Below are 15,224 nucleotides of genomic sequence, written 5' to 3'. Positions count from 1 at the left end.
GTCTTGCGTTTTCATTGGCTATCTCGGTGGACCCCACACACACTCGATAATTTGTAGTAATAATAATTTTCTTTTATGTAATAAAATGTTTTACTTTTACTTTACTGTACTTTACTGCTATCTATCTGCGCTTTTACCGGTTGACCCAAATTTGTGACTTATTCTTATCTTAGTTTGATACTGCTTTTGTTTACTTTTAGTCAGTATTAGATTGTCGGAACTTTGACCTTCAAGCTTGGTTCAACCGCCTAACGTTTCTTTAACCTTTCTTTCTTTTTTTAATTACATTAAAATCGACAAATTATACCGACCCTTTCAACTTTAAAGAAAACATTAGTACCAAATCATTTGATTAGAAGGTGAAAAAGAAAATCACTAGTAGTGGATTAAAATGGTAAAAAGTGTATGGTAAGTTTCTTTTTTTTATTGGGTTCGTTGGGCAATGGTCATTCATGGCGCGGCTGACTAGAGATTTTTTGGTCAGTTGGAGGCCCACGAAAATGTTCATGATTAGATTCTCGAATCCCACGTCTCCACCAGCACTTGTTTCGATCACTAATTCATGTTGTGTTATTGTTCAACACATATTCCAATTACAGTCATACATACACGTAAATTAGATGAACAATTTTATTTGGAGGAAAAGGAATTTGAATTTGAATATCTTTGAAAAAGTAAAAGCTCGTTATACTTTACGTGTACGTAACCATCTCCATCTCCTGTCACCTTTTTTTCATTTTTTTTTTGTAAATGAGTATAGCTTCAATGTTCCTTGTGAATTGGGAAGAGACGCTCCTCCCCCCACGTGGAAGACTTGGACAAGATGAAAAGAGGGCTTGGGCATGGCTCCCTTTGAGTCCCAGTATCAAAGGAGCTTCAGAAAAAGAGCAGCATTTTCATGGTTACTCAGGGTCCATTGACACCCGCAATGCCATGCCTTTGGACGTCGGAGGTCATTGTTCGTTCAAATTAAGTTAAAAGGATGCTGACGCAGTTGAGGTCTAAAGACAAATGACAGAGTCATATTCCTAAATGACATGCTAACCAACTTTAAGATACCAATGGCGACAGAACAGGGGTGAAATGACCTTTGAAATAAAATGCTCTTTTCATATTCATAAGGATAGAGGGAGGGAGAGGGAGAGAGATCATATCATACCACTTTCATAGCATCAAAAGAAGAGTGATTCACCAATGCATAACCTCCCAACTCTACCTTAACAGGATCGGGGTGATACAAGTCTCAACAGAATTTGTTCATGGAAAAGGCAAAACGATTTTTTTTTTTTAAGAAAAAATACACCACTAAACTAGGTGAAAAGAATTGAAAAAGACTCTAATAGAGGGATATGGTGACTCCTTGCGAGACTAGGATTCTCTCCCGATCACTGCTGCTGGTGGTGTTGAGCTTTCGGATCTGTTTCCTGAAGATGGCCGATTCTCAGATTCAATATGCCGGACATTTTCTAACATTTTAACTAGTTCTGGCATTTTAGGTCTCTGATCCGGCATCCTCACAACACATGCCATTGCTATTTGCAACATCTCCACCATCTCTTCCTCTATATTTGGATATCTCATCAGTTCTATATCGAAAACTTCAGCTGTCCACTCCTCTCGAACTACTGAATGAACCCACCTGACCAAGTGGACAATCTCATCACCACCAGTAGTATGGATAGGGGATTTTCCAGTAAGGAGCTCCAGTAAGACCACACCAAAGCTATAGACATCAGAAGGCTGCATAGCTTTCCTGGTGTCAGTCACTTCAGGGGCACGATAACCAGCAGCACGGGATATGGGAGGGGCTAGTGGGCTCATTATAGTTGACAGACCAAGATCTGACACACAACCATACTGTTCGGAGTTGAGAAAGATGTTTGAGGACTTGATGTTGCCATGGACAAACTTGCCACCATTTTCCATATGGATGCGGGCAATGCCTCTTGCTGCCCCAATTGCTATTTTCATTCTGGCATCCCAACCTAGAGGGATTCTGTCCTCTCCTCTCTTACCTGTAACACGTTTGCATTGTGAATAAATCTAGAAGCTGTTTGATCTTTTATAAAGTAAAGACCAAAGTCAGAGACAGTGGAATTAAAAGATTGATCATACAGTGTTCCATGAGAAAGAAGCCAAGGACATCAAAATCCTCTTGTGCCACCAAACTCTAATTCGTGACATAGTTTTTAATTATATGTTCTCTGTCACAATCAGAATTCAACATTAATGTTCAGAAACTTCTTTGAGGACAATAACTTCAATCTTTTTTGCATAACAATCTCCACTCAAAGTTGAGTCAACTTAGGTGCAGGAGTGTGGCATATACTAATTGAATTCATCAGATACAGTGGAACATCAAGATTTCACCTTCATCATTACATTCCTAAAAGACATCCAATCTCAGCAAGGGACATTTTCTAAACTGAAAGATATCCGATTTATTCATAAATGAAGAACAGGCTGATACGTTGATAAACCAGCCGCATCTATGACAATACTGATCTAGTATTTTTATTCCCTTATTCTTTTTTTGGTTGCAATCAAAATGATTCCAAGAAGTATTAGTTATTATCTATAAATCATCTTTTCCGCGAACACCGTCATTCATAAACCAAAAAATATTTACACAAAGACAAATTTTTCCTGTAAATGTAGTAAGATATCAGAAACATCTCAGAAAAATAAAGCTTTAGTCATGTATAGAATTTCGAATTTAACACAAAAGAATAATATCATCTTAAGTACTTTGTCTTATCTATTAATTATCCTCAGTTGGGCAAGACCAGACTAGGAGAAAAACCCAGGGGAGCGAACCCATAGTATTAGAATTGGTCATTTGCAAGGACGTTACCATTCAAAGAATAAATTGCAAACATTAAAAGTTTGTTTTCCAGCACTTCAGATATAAAAATGCAATTAATTATTATCATACAGAAACATGGGATTGGACAAAGCAACATACCATGTAAGATGGAAGAAACGCTTCCCTGATTGTAATAATCATAAACCATCAGCCTTTCATCTTTTGAGTAGTAATATGCCTTCAGCTCAACCACATTCGCATGCCTAATGCTTCCAACCACTTCCATCTGTTGCTCAAAATCCCGCTTCCCAACGCTAACCTCCTTCAACCTCTTTACCACCACTGTGGTTGCATCCTCTAACACTGCCTTGTAAGAAATACCAAAAGTCCCCTTCCCCAATACTTCAGCAGAAGCCCTCAACAAATCTTCCAAATCAAATGTATAGTTGCAACCCTCAAAAAAGAACAATCTATTATTTGCATCCTGACTCCTCGAGACCACTTTCTCTGGTGACATCTCTCCCTTTTGCAACTTCCGTGAATACACATCATCACTCTTTCTTCTTGAGCAGCAAACAACTAACAAAAATGCAAAACCCACAATCCCCAGAACACAAGCAGCAATTATTATTCCTAACAATGCAGTTTCACCAAGCCTCCCAGACTTCTTGGATGCCGGATATGGTTCAGAAGAGGGTGCAACATACGGGGAAGTTTGAGGAGGGACACTTTCAGAAGAAATGTTGTTACCTCCAAAAGACGAACTCGGGAATCTTAATAGAGACTTTGGAACACCTCCAGTGAGATTATTGTTGGACAAGTTTATGTGTTGCAAGCTAGGCAAATTCAGATCAGGAATTTCACCACAAAGTGAATTGTTTGCAAGATTCAACGCCTCAAGGTGAGTCAAATTCGACAGCGAACGAGGAATACTCCCATTGAATCGATTGTTGGACAAATTTATTATACTTAGATTCTTCCAAACAGAGAAATCCACCGGCAATGGACCAGAGAAGTTGTTGTATTGAAGATAAAGAAACGACAAGTTTCTCAAATTAGAGAAATCAGAAGGGAAATGACCACTGATACCATTGGATCTAAGACTCAAAATCTGCAAAGCTGAGAGGCGGCTAATAGTATTGGCAGGAATAGGACCATGCAATCCAATTCCAGGCAATCTAACAGCTGTTATCCGAGAGCCATCAGCGTTACAAGTCACTCCTGTCCAGTTATTACAAACCGGAGAAGTCTCATTCCAGTTAAGAGAACGAGAGTGGCGCAGGTTGTTAACAAAATCAAGCAATGCTTGCTTATCTTCAATTAGGTCTGCATTTCCTTGAAGCAAAACCAAACCCAACAAGCAAATCCAAGAGGAAACGTGCAAAGCTTCCATCTCTCTCTCTCTTTCTCTCACCTAACACTTGAAGCAAAAAACGAGCTGTTTCTGCAACTTTCCTAGTTCCCCTCCTTACATCTATTGGTATTAAGCTGCTGGAAGGACAATAGAGAACAAAAAACAAAAGTAAACAACTCAAAATAATTTAAAATAAGTTGTAGAACCAGAATGTAAAGGGAGAACTAAGGAGGGAAAACCAAAAAACAAAGGTCAGATTCCAAGATTATTGTCGAAAAAAGTAGTGGCGGGCTCTGGGGATTTTCACATTAAAAAATGAGCTCGCAAGCTTTGAGTGAGGTGTCTTTAGTCAAAAAAGAGACCTTGCCACAAACCCAATTTCAATTCTTTAAGCAAATATAGTACAAAACTCTGTTACTGTATGACTCCTTATAGTTACGATTCACTTAAAAAACCAGCTTCCTTCTTTTCTTTTTGTTCTTTGTTCTTTAGCTTTTCAACCAAAAAGTTGAAAACTTGAATCCAAGTGAATTCAAAACCAAACCCAATATCAAACTACCTCTATAGAACCAAAAACTATTGGAAAATAAAAAATTACTACTTTTACACTTACCTCGGTTTCTAGATCTGCACTCCTCAAAACCTCTTCTGCTTCCAAGTTCACTTCTTTGCTTAGTTGAATACTTCAAAACTCTGCCTTTTTCACTCACCAACCCCAGAGAGGGAGAGAATGTGAAAGCGAAGGCCAAGAGGTGAAAATGCAAATTGTTATGATTATTTTCTCTAGCTAAAGTAGCATCCAAAGTGTGTGAGAATGGAATAGTAATAATTAAGAAATGGCTCAAAAAAGCAAAGGAAATGATGAATTTTCTTTTTATAAGATAGAAAAAAAAAACACAGAAATTGTTATTCGTTTTCTCAAGACAGTTACAATGCTCAGAAATGGAACCAAATCACTGACTTGAAGCTAAACGGATAAAAAAACAAGAAGTATATAAATAGCAAATACATGAAGCTTTTGCTGGATTTTTCTTTTTCTGATTATTAGCAACGGCTATATTTTTTTGGTGACATTAAATTCAGGAAGTAGGGGGAGAAATAGAGAGGAGTAGGGAGCTTTATAACGTAACCGGCGGGTGGAGAAAAAACCGGTGCAAAAGGGGAACGGAAAACCACTGTTCTTAAGTTGATTTGGTGGCGTTGGTTACGTGGCGATTTAAGATGCTGACATGTGGGCCAATCATTAAATACGGGTGATAAGCAGAGGAAGTGGTCTCACTGGGGTGCGGCTCTGTTCTGTCGTCTGTTTACGATGACTACAAATAAGGTGTGGGGCCTACGTGTTTTGGAAGTAATGGCCGTTGATTCGGGATTGTGAAAATATTTTGTTGGCCGTTCGATCTGATGGCTTCGGACGACGCCGTTGGACCCGTCCTTTTGTCCTCTGACATTGCATTTTTCAGAAGCAGTTTCCTAAGACTATTTAAGATGAAGATCAAACTTTTCATTATAATTATACACTGAATTTGATCACATTTTAATTTATTGAATTTTATCATTATATTTTTAATTTTATTCATTTTGAATAAAAATAATAAAATCTCATCTTTTTCCTTTTTTTTTAGTTATTAATGCCAAATTTTATTGTTGTTTTTTTAATTCAATTGATTTTTGAAAAAAATTAATTAAATTTAAATATTACTAATATAAATAGTAAAATTACATAAATTCTTTTACTTTATGTAAAAAATCAACGAAATTAAAAAAATACAATTAAAAACTTCAATATTAATTCATATTATAAGGATAAATTTGTCCATAACCTCAAATTATTTTAGTTCACAAAGGTACACTAGTTAAAAAGTGTAAAAGTCTTAAAACTATGAATAAATAGTATTTGACTAAAATAGTACTCCTAACATTTTTTTGTAAGATTTTTTTTGCTAAAATTAGGATATAATGTAAATTTTGGAAACAATATTCTTAGTCTTAAGACAAAACACTTAATATTATTATTTTTTAAATAAATTTAAAATTTGACTTTTAAATAATTATATGCTAATTTATTATTAAACTAAATATTTAAAGCATAATATACAAATAAGTCCCTAAACTATTTAAAAATTTTTAAATAAACCTTTATCCTTTTATTATATTCAATTAACTCTTTGTATTTTTATTTTAAGTCAAATAAGCTTTTATACTTTTATTTTGAGTTAAATAAACTCTTATAGTTAATAATTAATTTAGTAAAAATATTATTTGTTATTCTATACAACGTGATACTGGTGGAATACTAAAATATTATAATTGATAATGATATGACATGTTAATTTGACATGATAACATAATCATTTGATAGTTTTCACCCTCCATATCAATACTATATTAGTACGATGTGAATATAAAATGAGAAGTGTTATTTACACTAATAGTAGTTAGTCAATCATTGGTTATAAAAGCTTATGTGATTTAAAATAAAAATACAATGACTTAATTGAATGTAATAAAAAATAAAATTTATTTAAATATTTTAAAAAAAATTAAAATTTTATTTGAATATTATATCAATATTTAAATATAACTATTTTAGATATCTTTCAATTTTTTTTTCCAATTAGAGCAAGTGAAAGTTCGTACTCACAGCGGTCCATACATTTGCCGCTTTATTTAAATAAGACCTCTTAACATAATTTTTTTTGCAATTAAATATATTTTTTGCCTCTTTATTGTCGTTTAGTAACTAAAAATAAGACCTCTTAACATTTTTTTCTATTTTTGTAAGACATCTACGGAATTAACTTTCCATTTAAAAACAATGATTTGGAGGTTTTGACATTTTCTCTTTACAAACCTTTTATGGATTAATTTCTGTTTTTTTTTTAAATAAATGAATAAATAAGTTGCTCCGTAAATTTATATCCAGAAAAATGTTATCCAAATATTTTAATGGCAAGAAGTTTCTCTCTTAAATCATCATTCAGTAACTGTATCCTTGTTTGTCGTTATCTCATTGTTTCGTCTTTTATATGCTGATCTCACACCCAACTCTTCCTTTCGTCCACCAAAATCCACTAGTTCGACTTTTGTGAATTAAATAAAAAAATTAATTGATATGCAAAAAGGAGTGAATATCAATAAGAATTGACATGCTTCATGCACCTTTAAATTTTTTTTTTTGATAAATTATTTATAAAATTTAAATAAATTATAATTATTGATTGATTAATTGTTATTAAATAAAATATCACTTATCAAGTCACATGACGTTCAAATATTATAATGAACAATGATGTAACATGATAATATAGTTCTGTAATATTTTTATCTTTTACATCAAATATTATATAAGTAAAAAATTATAAGTAACATTTTAATCAATGAATTAACAATAATTAATTAACCATTAATGATAAAATTTTATTTAATTTAAAATAAAAATATAAAAAAGTAATTAAATGTAATAAAAAATAAAAAAATATTTAATTTTTAAAAATAATTCAACCACTTTTTCAATTTTTATTGATCATTTATAATTTGATCGTTCAACCACTTTTGATAATCTTTATAATTACTCTTACCTCAATACTTAACCAAAAAAAAAGTAAAAAAGGTTCCACCTAATTAACTTGACTGCACGAAAATCAATTAAAGAGGCTGATGAACATGAGTTGGTCAGGTTTTTTCTTCTTATTTTCTTTTCTCTCATTTATTTAATAATTTGTTGCCCTTTTAGAGAGTAGCTATGGTGGTTGGTATTATTAAGAATTGATCATCTTCATCCTTCTCCTTACCCCCCCATTAAATTGTCCACTTCCACTCCCTAATGTATGTCTCCATCTGCTTCAACAAACATTTTAACTACCTCTTTGTGTTCTCATGGCTCCCATAAAAAAAGCTTTAAAATCAGTGTCCTTGTCGTATACAAAGTTTGGTCGAAAATTTCAATAACAAATGTCCAAATTGCTAGATAAAGAGGCCCCCCACTCCATTCAAGTAATACATATGTTACGATAAAGAGCTCGAATTAATTAAATTAAAAAAACAATAATAATAACACCTGTCAGCATTTCCTCAACTGCTTCTTGGGAGGATCCAATTATTATACTTACCAAGAATATTTAAATGAAATTAAAAAAAAATGGCGGGTGGGTTGCAAAAGGAATTTGTTACATACATATATTACTCTGATATATAATTGATGCACGGGTGCATAATTTGGGACATGAGTGAGGAGGCAAAGAATATTTGTCATTAGAGGAAAGGAGGAGTGAATTGAGACTATTGGCATATAGTTGGGAGGCAGACGTTTTGTTGAGGGAAAACCATATGCAATTGTCTAGTAATTCCACGGCAATGAACTCTGATTTGATTTCGTCAAGTTGGCCTCTTCCGGTTTAGAATGGGAATATATTTGTGGAATGCGATTGCTCAAGTAGTAATCAGATAGGGCGGCTAATCTTAGTCATGGCCCTTGGGCCCTTGGCCTTTGGGGTATGGACGTGAAAGCTTCGATAGTGGGTTTCTTTCTTCTATCTCGTTGCATCGATATGTAATGTGCAACCTACCCGGCCATCCCAAACTTCCTAGTTCCTACTGTTCTGGCTACACCTTGGTGCTTGCAAATTCGAGGTAATTTCATGCAAGCTTTCATTTTCTCATTTTTTAACTAATAATTAGGGTCAAAACTATTTTATATATGGTTGTATTTTATTTTGTGAAGTACTCTTTTAAGGTATTAAAAAGAAAATCTTTGTTGTTTTGTGTATTAGTTTGGTCTTTTAAAATAATGTAGACATAATGTTTAAAAATATTTTTAAACTATTTAAGGATGTTAACATAAATTTTAATTCTTTTATTTCGTTTGACCAAAATTTTTTATTTTTTATTTTGAATCAAATAAATTTTTATAACTAATGGTTCATTAATTGTCATTAATTAAAATATTATTTATCATTTTATACTTACGTGATGCTAATATAAAATTGATTTAGAAAGTGAAAATGTCACATTAATATTTTACATTATCATCTATTATAATAGATTAGCATATCATGTGTTATAGAATGAGGTGTAATATTTTAATTAATTATAATTAGTCAATTATTCATTAAAAATATTTATATGATTCAAAATTATAATATAAAAATTTGATTGAATATAATAAAAAATCAAAAATTTATTTAAATTTTCATAAATCAATAGTATATATAACTTTTTCTCTCTTTTGGTATCGAGTCAAGAAATCCAACAAAACACTGGGTTCATTAAATCATGGCTCAGTTTCTTCGGAAAAGAGCATAAGAAGCAAGACCAGGACACGGTTTGATTTGCTACAGAGCTGCACACTGATATAGGCCCAATCGAGGATTTTCTGGGCTTTTATGACTTGATAAACACCAAATAATTAATATCTCAGCTTCCTTTCAACAATCAGAGTGGCGCAGCGGAAGCGTGGTGGGCCCATAACCCACAGGTCCCAGGATCGAAACCTGGCTCTGATAGTAGAGTTGCTCGGCTGGTCATCACCTTTTTATCCCTTAGAGTTCTGAGCTGCTAGCTTTCCCTCGCCTTCATACATGAACATCATCTTCTCCATTATTTTGCCAGGCAATGGATATATTATATATAGAGACTAAAACAATCTATGTTGATCAGTTCCTGTTGCAACATTAAACAGTGCTTTTAGTTTTCCAGAGAGTCCACAAGGCAGAAGTTTAGTAGATAAAACAACTAGTATGTCATTACTACCATGGAGAAACACTAAAAGACAGATCTCCACTTGCAGGAATTTACATTTTTCATGATCACTTTGAATCAATTACTTTGCAAAGTGATCAAATCTCTTATTTGCTTAGTGTCATAAATAATTGAATACAAATTAACAGATTCATGTTGCCCCTGTTTGATAGATGCCGTCGTGGGAGGCGCTAATTTGTATTATTTGCTGTCATTTTTAGAAGATGAGGCTTGATGTGGGGTTCAAGATGGTAGCCACTTCGTTAACTTGAAGGGACAACTGAGAGCTCCAGACGGCCCGTCCATTCCTCACCCGGCTTCAAGGTGATTGGCTTTTCCACTGCTGCCCCATAGACACAAAGCATCTGTTTGTATTCATCATCCCCAAAATCAACCAAGGTTCTGGATTTCTTCTCCCATGGATTCCAAACCCCTGAAGAAATGCAAAAGAATTAAACATCAGGGCCAGACTTTTGGCTTAGATTGAATTCGAGCTGCAGTGATCTTCAAATAACTAGCTTGGATTCCTCCACAAGGTTTTGTGATATGAGATACTGTTCCTGATTCTCCCAGGTGGTTCACATTTATACCTCGTATGGTACTGTTTTAGATTGAATTGAAGAGGATAGAAGCTTACCAGCATCTGGAAGTCCTTCTTTCTGTATCATAAAGGTCCGTTTTCTTTCATGATCGAAAATTGCAATGATATCTCTAGAGCTAAGATAAACTCTGTCCACCTGCAAATTGAAAATCAGTAATTAAGGCTTAAACATCTATTCAGCCATATGGATAATTAAAATTGTCTTGCAGTACACTGGATGATATGTTAATGCAGATGGATGGAGAAATTCTTGCGCAGTATCTAGGGATCCGCATAATGTTTTCTCAACTGAAAGCTTATGCTTTGAGGGGTTTTCTCTTTCTTTTTACCTCTAGTTTCAATCTGTTTTCTAGAACTTAAAAGCTTTTCCATTTCTAGGACAGTGGAGGAGGACCTAAGCTCTCAAACAAATAGAGAATGATTTACCTCAGATTCAAATGTCAAGGCATCTCCTTGTTCTGTGAAGCGCTCCCTTTGGCGTAGATTGTCAAGATAGTCAAGAGTCTCCAATCCCTCAACCCTCACTTCACTGTTAATTAGTACAAGAAAAGATATCCATTAATGTCTAAAACTTCTTGTTTTCCATGACTGAGTGTATTACTTTTTTGCCACAAGGAAATTATAGTGAACTAATGGTCAAAGGACTTGAAAGATAGAAAAAAGCAGATCAGTTAATTGATATGTTGCTGACGCCTAAGGGTATAACCAGTTTCATACCACAGTGAGTATTCTGTACCTGATATCAGAGATGGAGAAATATGTGTGATAAGCAATTGAGAAACTAAAGGGCTTGGAATTGATATTCCTGATGCGTGATATGAAGCTTAGATTCCCATCTGCTGTCAAAGATACCCGAAGACGGAACTCGAAACTGGAAAAGATATACATCAATCATTAATATACATAATTACTTATGAACATTAATATTCAGCTAGGTTGCTATAAGGTCATGAGAGTGTGAATGTGTAATGTTAGTTAATACTGTAAAGAAGCTGCTATAGCAGAGGATAACCCTTTTTAATCTTAGCTTAATCGTCAAAGATTGACATATAGACTATCAGCAATTTCACTGATGAATTAAACAATTTCCTAAGGATCCATGGCCTATTAAGACCTCACCTGTGTGGCCAGATCTTCGAATCATCTTCTGATGGCTTTAGCAGTAAGTCAGTATAGGCCTTGCCACTGGAATCATTTGGATGCAATGGTGGTGGGTTATCATCAATGATCCAAGTCCTGTTCCTGGCAAACCCATGTTGCTCCAGTGATCCTCGCTGTCCAAACTAACAAATTTGGAAGCAAATCCATCAACCAGATGCATCCAGACTGGTAGAAAACTGATGCATATAAACATATAATCCTAAATACCTGCGGGAAGCATATAGGAATCCCTCCTCGCACTGCATATGGTGGCTTGAAGATTGCCTACAGTACAGGAAGTCAGAAAGAGAAACCACATTTTCAGGGAATTTGATTGATATATACCACAATTTTGGCCCTAGACGTAAGGATTGAAAAAAATCATATGCCAGCAGAATATAAATATGAGTAAGACACCAGATGTTAATGTTACCTTGCTACTTGTGAATAGCAATTCTTCTCCTCGGTCAGTCCTCCATGAAAGAACCTGTCCTCCGTGCAAGCTAACCTGTACAGGTTACATCAATAATATCACTATTTAACCCAAAACTGCAGCTTGACTGAAGATGAATGATAATCAGAATCAAGCATCTGCTTTAGTTTTGAACTGTTCTTCGACGTATTCAACTTGTCAATATTCCTGATACCTTAAACTATGAAAAGACTAGAAAAGAAGGAGAAAAAGAAAAGGAAAACAAAAAGATTCTGACCCTTGCAGATGCCCCTCGGGGATTCCGAAGCACAACCTGATCAATTCCACTTCTATCCTTTGTGACTTCAACTGCTGCTTTCTGATCAAAGGCTGCCCCAGAATGATTCATAGTGGAAACACAGTAAGGACATGTAAGTGGAAACAAAGAAGCAGACAGAACTCTCTCTCGCTCTCACACACACACACTCTTCCTCTCTGTTTTCCCAAGAAAAACGCTGAGCAGTAGAAAAAAGGCTTATCACAATCACTGAAAGCAGTTGAGAATCAGAACTTGCCCTTGACACTTCTCGTGACAAAACCAAATTTTCTCGTGACGCGAACCTGAAATCCCAACTACCAGCGTAACTACCTCAATCTTTCTTCACCATTAAAACTGCCAACAAGAGAAACTCAGTACTGACAGATAGCTGCTAGAAGATTTGGAAATCCCTGCAAATTTCCCAACACTCGTTTTCAAACAGGCCAAATTCAGTTTAAGAAAATTCAAGGAGAGAAACGAAAGACAAAATCCTAGTCTAGAAACAACTACCCGGATGACCAAGCTCTCTTAAACTTCAAAGAACCAACCAAAAAGGGTTTCAAAAATCAAAGCCAAATAAATGTTTTGAAGCCCTTGTTTTCAAACAAAAGCGTTTATGACAGAACCAATTTGTAAAGAGGTTAGGAAAATTCTGAAACCAGGGAGAGAGAGGATGGGTCAGGTCAAGAACAACTCTTTATAGAGAAAGATTTGTCTGCAAATTTGAGTCTGACCTTTTCGTTTCAGTAAAGCAAGATTGAAGGGTCAGATATGTTGAAGAGACCATTACATACTCCTAATATGGATCATGCTGGGAAGGCGACTGACTGATAATTTAATTAGTCTTACTCGGTATTTTAAAGTCAAAAATTTATGCATAAGACCAAGCAACAAGGAGAAACTTTTGGCTTGGAGCGGTGGTGGCTGCCAGACATGACGTAGACTCTAACGTCTGAACGTGCGACCCCTGAATTTAACTGAATTAACGACCCACTGAAATAATATATAAAAGAAAAAAAATAATAGAGGAAAGGCTTCCTTATCTTCATTTCCCACTTGTTTCTACAAAATCATTACTACTGGTACAGGAAAGTTTTGAAATTTTAATCAAGAGAATCAAACCTAATCTTAAAATGGATGGATTACATTAGTCCAAGATAATTCTCTCTCTCAAACTGTCAATCGTAAATTCATTCCTCCTTTTTTGATGCTAGAGATTCCCTGGATTTGCTAGGGGGGATTACTTCTAAATCTATGGTGGTTAAGAGTAACTAACCTATGGCTAGAGGAGGAGCCAAAAAGAGCACCAGGCATTGAATATTTCAGTATTTTGCCCCATCTGCCTGCCTTTCCCTAGCTAATCCCATCTTTCGGCAGAAATCCCATGCCTCAAAGTTGTAGTTCAAGGTCAACAAAGATCAACCAGCAACAAGGGGCTATACATTTTATTAGATTTTCAACAAATTCATATAGATTCAGCTTGACGTTGATCTTTTAACAACCTCCCTGGGAAGCAAAGAATTTTTCTCCTTACAAAAGAGGGAAATCATGTGCCCACCGTTAAGCACACCCTGAGCGTGCATAAAATGCAAGCGTCGAGTGGGGGCTCGTGGGGGAATTCAATTCTGTGAAGACACTCAATTCAGACCCCACCAGAAACATAAATAGGTCGCCAATGAAATAATCAAACGCTTCAACAGCTGATCAGGACAGGGTCTAACCAGTGCTGCTGCGCATCTTTTTCTTAACTTTTGACTTATCCTCTTATAAAAGATGGAAAACCACGTCACGCATGGAAGCTGCCAAAACTTTGCTCGGCATGAAATAATAGGAATATTTGTAAAACAAAACATGTATTCTGTCACATTTTTCGTTGTTTTTCTTTCCTCCCCTCCTTGTTTTTCCATTGATAATGACTTCATAAACCATAAGGTGTAGATAATTGCAGCTTCCACGAGGTACAAGGATAATTTGAATCACGTTGGTTAAAGTCTGACATTGAACTTGGAATGGGACCACGATTTTTATGGTAATCAAACTCTTGGTTATGTCTTGCTAAACTTGTGCAAGTATGTGCCTTGTTTTAGTTGGTGCATGTACAATTGTAACACCTTCGAGACTTTTGCGACGAACTTCCTTCCTAGACTTTGCTTAAAGGTGATCTTTTGACTAGAATTTGGTCCCAATGCCCAATAGCACTTGTAGCCGTGACCGATTCCTATAAAAAAACAGGAAGTTCGAGACACCAGAAGAATATTCAAAAGCCAAAAAGTTTTATAACAGGCAGCCGAACAAATGCAATGTACATAGAAAATTATGAAATCCCACGAATCTGCAGTGTGACTGACCACGTTTAGCTAGATACCTTTTTTTTTTTTGTATAGCCGAACAGCAAGAATCCAACTGAGCCTCTGAGGTGGAGATTGAAAGTCAATTCTCCTTGGAAGTGCAAAGTCCAAAAGAAAGCTGTCTACCAAGTCTAACATTTGAAAACCGACTGGTATATGGTTTAGATACATTACAGAATTAACATGGCAGGATATATGTACTTTAAGTATTTAGCTAATTAATTAATATACGATCTCTCTACTTAAAATGACAAAAAATGCCTTTGTACATAAAGTTCAGTAAAGGATGGTCCAGAGCTCAGAGATGAGATTTTATCCTGGGAATACGTACCATGGACATGCATAGAAATAGTATGAACTATGAAGGTAGCTTTAATTGGTCCAAAAGTGGAAAAGGGCAAAACTTCTCCTTACCCACATGCTTCAAGAAAAGCCCAAGAAACCATGTTCCAGGCGTATGTAAGTTCGAGGCACAAATTCCGCACCCCAAGTCCATACTTGGGGG

The 15,224-nt window shown here is 35.2% G+C and overlaps 2 protein-coding genes and 1 non-coding gene across 4 annotated transcripts; 1 reads left to right on the top strand and 2 right to left on the bottom strand.

The window, feature by feature from the left end:
* On the bottom strand, positions 1,085–5,319 carry LOC18606641 (probable inactive receptor kinase At4g23740). Of its 2 annotated transcripts, none has more exons than XM_007040363.2 (3): positions 4,774–5,319; positions 2,966–4,294; positions 1,085–2,015 (listed from the first exon to the last, which is right to left on the bottom strand). In XM_007040363.2, the coding sequence occupies exons 2-3, from the start codon at positions 4,197–4,199 to the stop codon at positions 1,369–1,371; spliced, it is 1,881 nt and encodes a 626-aa protein (XP_007040425.2). In that variant the 5' UTR covers positions 4,200–4,294; positions 4,774–5,319; the 3' UTR covers positions 1,085–1,368. The 2 variants fall into 2 exon arrangements, with proteins under 2 accessions (XP_007040425.2, XP_007040424.2); XM_007040362.2 differs by having other exon boundaries at positions 2,966–4,297; positions 4,774–5,029.
* Positions 9,593–9,664, top strand: TRNAM-CAU. Its single transcript has one exon. It is a non-coding gene; the product is annotated as a tRNA-Met (tRNA).
* On the bottom strand, positions 9,860–13,309 carry LOC18606640 (putative glucose-6-phosphate 1-epimerase). Its single transcript, XM_007040361.2, has 8 exons — positions 12,351–13,309; positions 12,074–12,148; positions 11,869–11,925; positions 11,620–11,783; positions 11,237–11,371; positions 10,927–11,029; positions 10,537–10,636; positions 9,860–10,332 (listed from the first exon to the last, which is right to left on the bottom strand). Exons 1-8 carry the CDS (start codon positions 12,459–12,461, stop codon positions 10,163–10,165), a joined length of 915 nt encoding a protein of 304 aa, XP_007040423.1. The 5' UTR covers positions 12,462–13,309; the 3' UTR covers positions 9,860–10,162.

This window comes from Theobroma cacao, chromosome 3 (assembly GCF_000208745.1).
Source record: "Theobroma cacao cultivar B97-61/B2 chromosome 3, Criollo_cocoa_genome_V2, whole genome shotgun sequence".
Classification (NCBI taxonomy): domain Eukaryota; kingdom Viridiplantae; phylum Streptophyta; class Magnoliopsida; order Malvales; family Malvaceae; genus Theobroma; species Theobroma cacao.
This window is presented reverse-complemented; position numbering and strand designations above follow the sequence as displayed.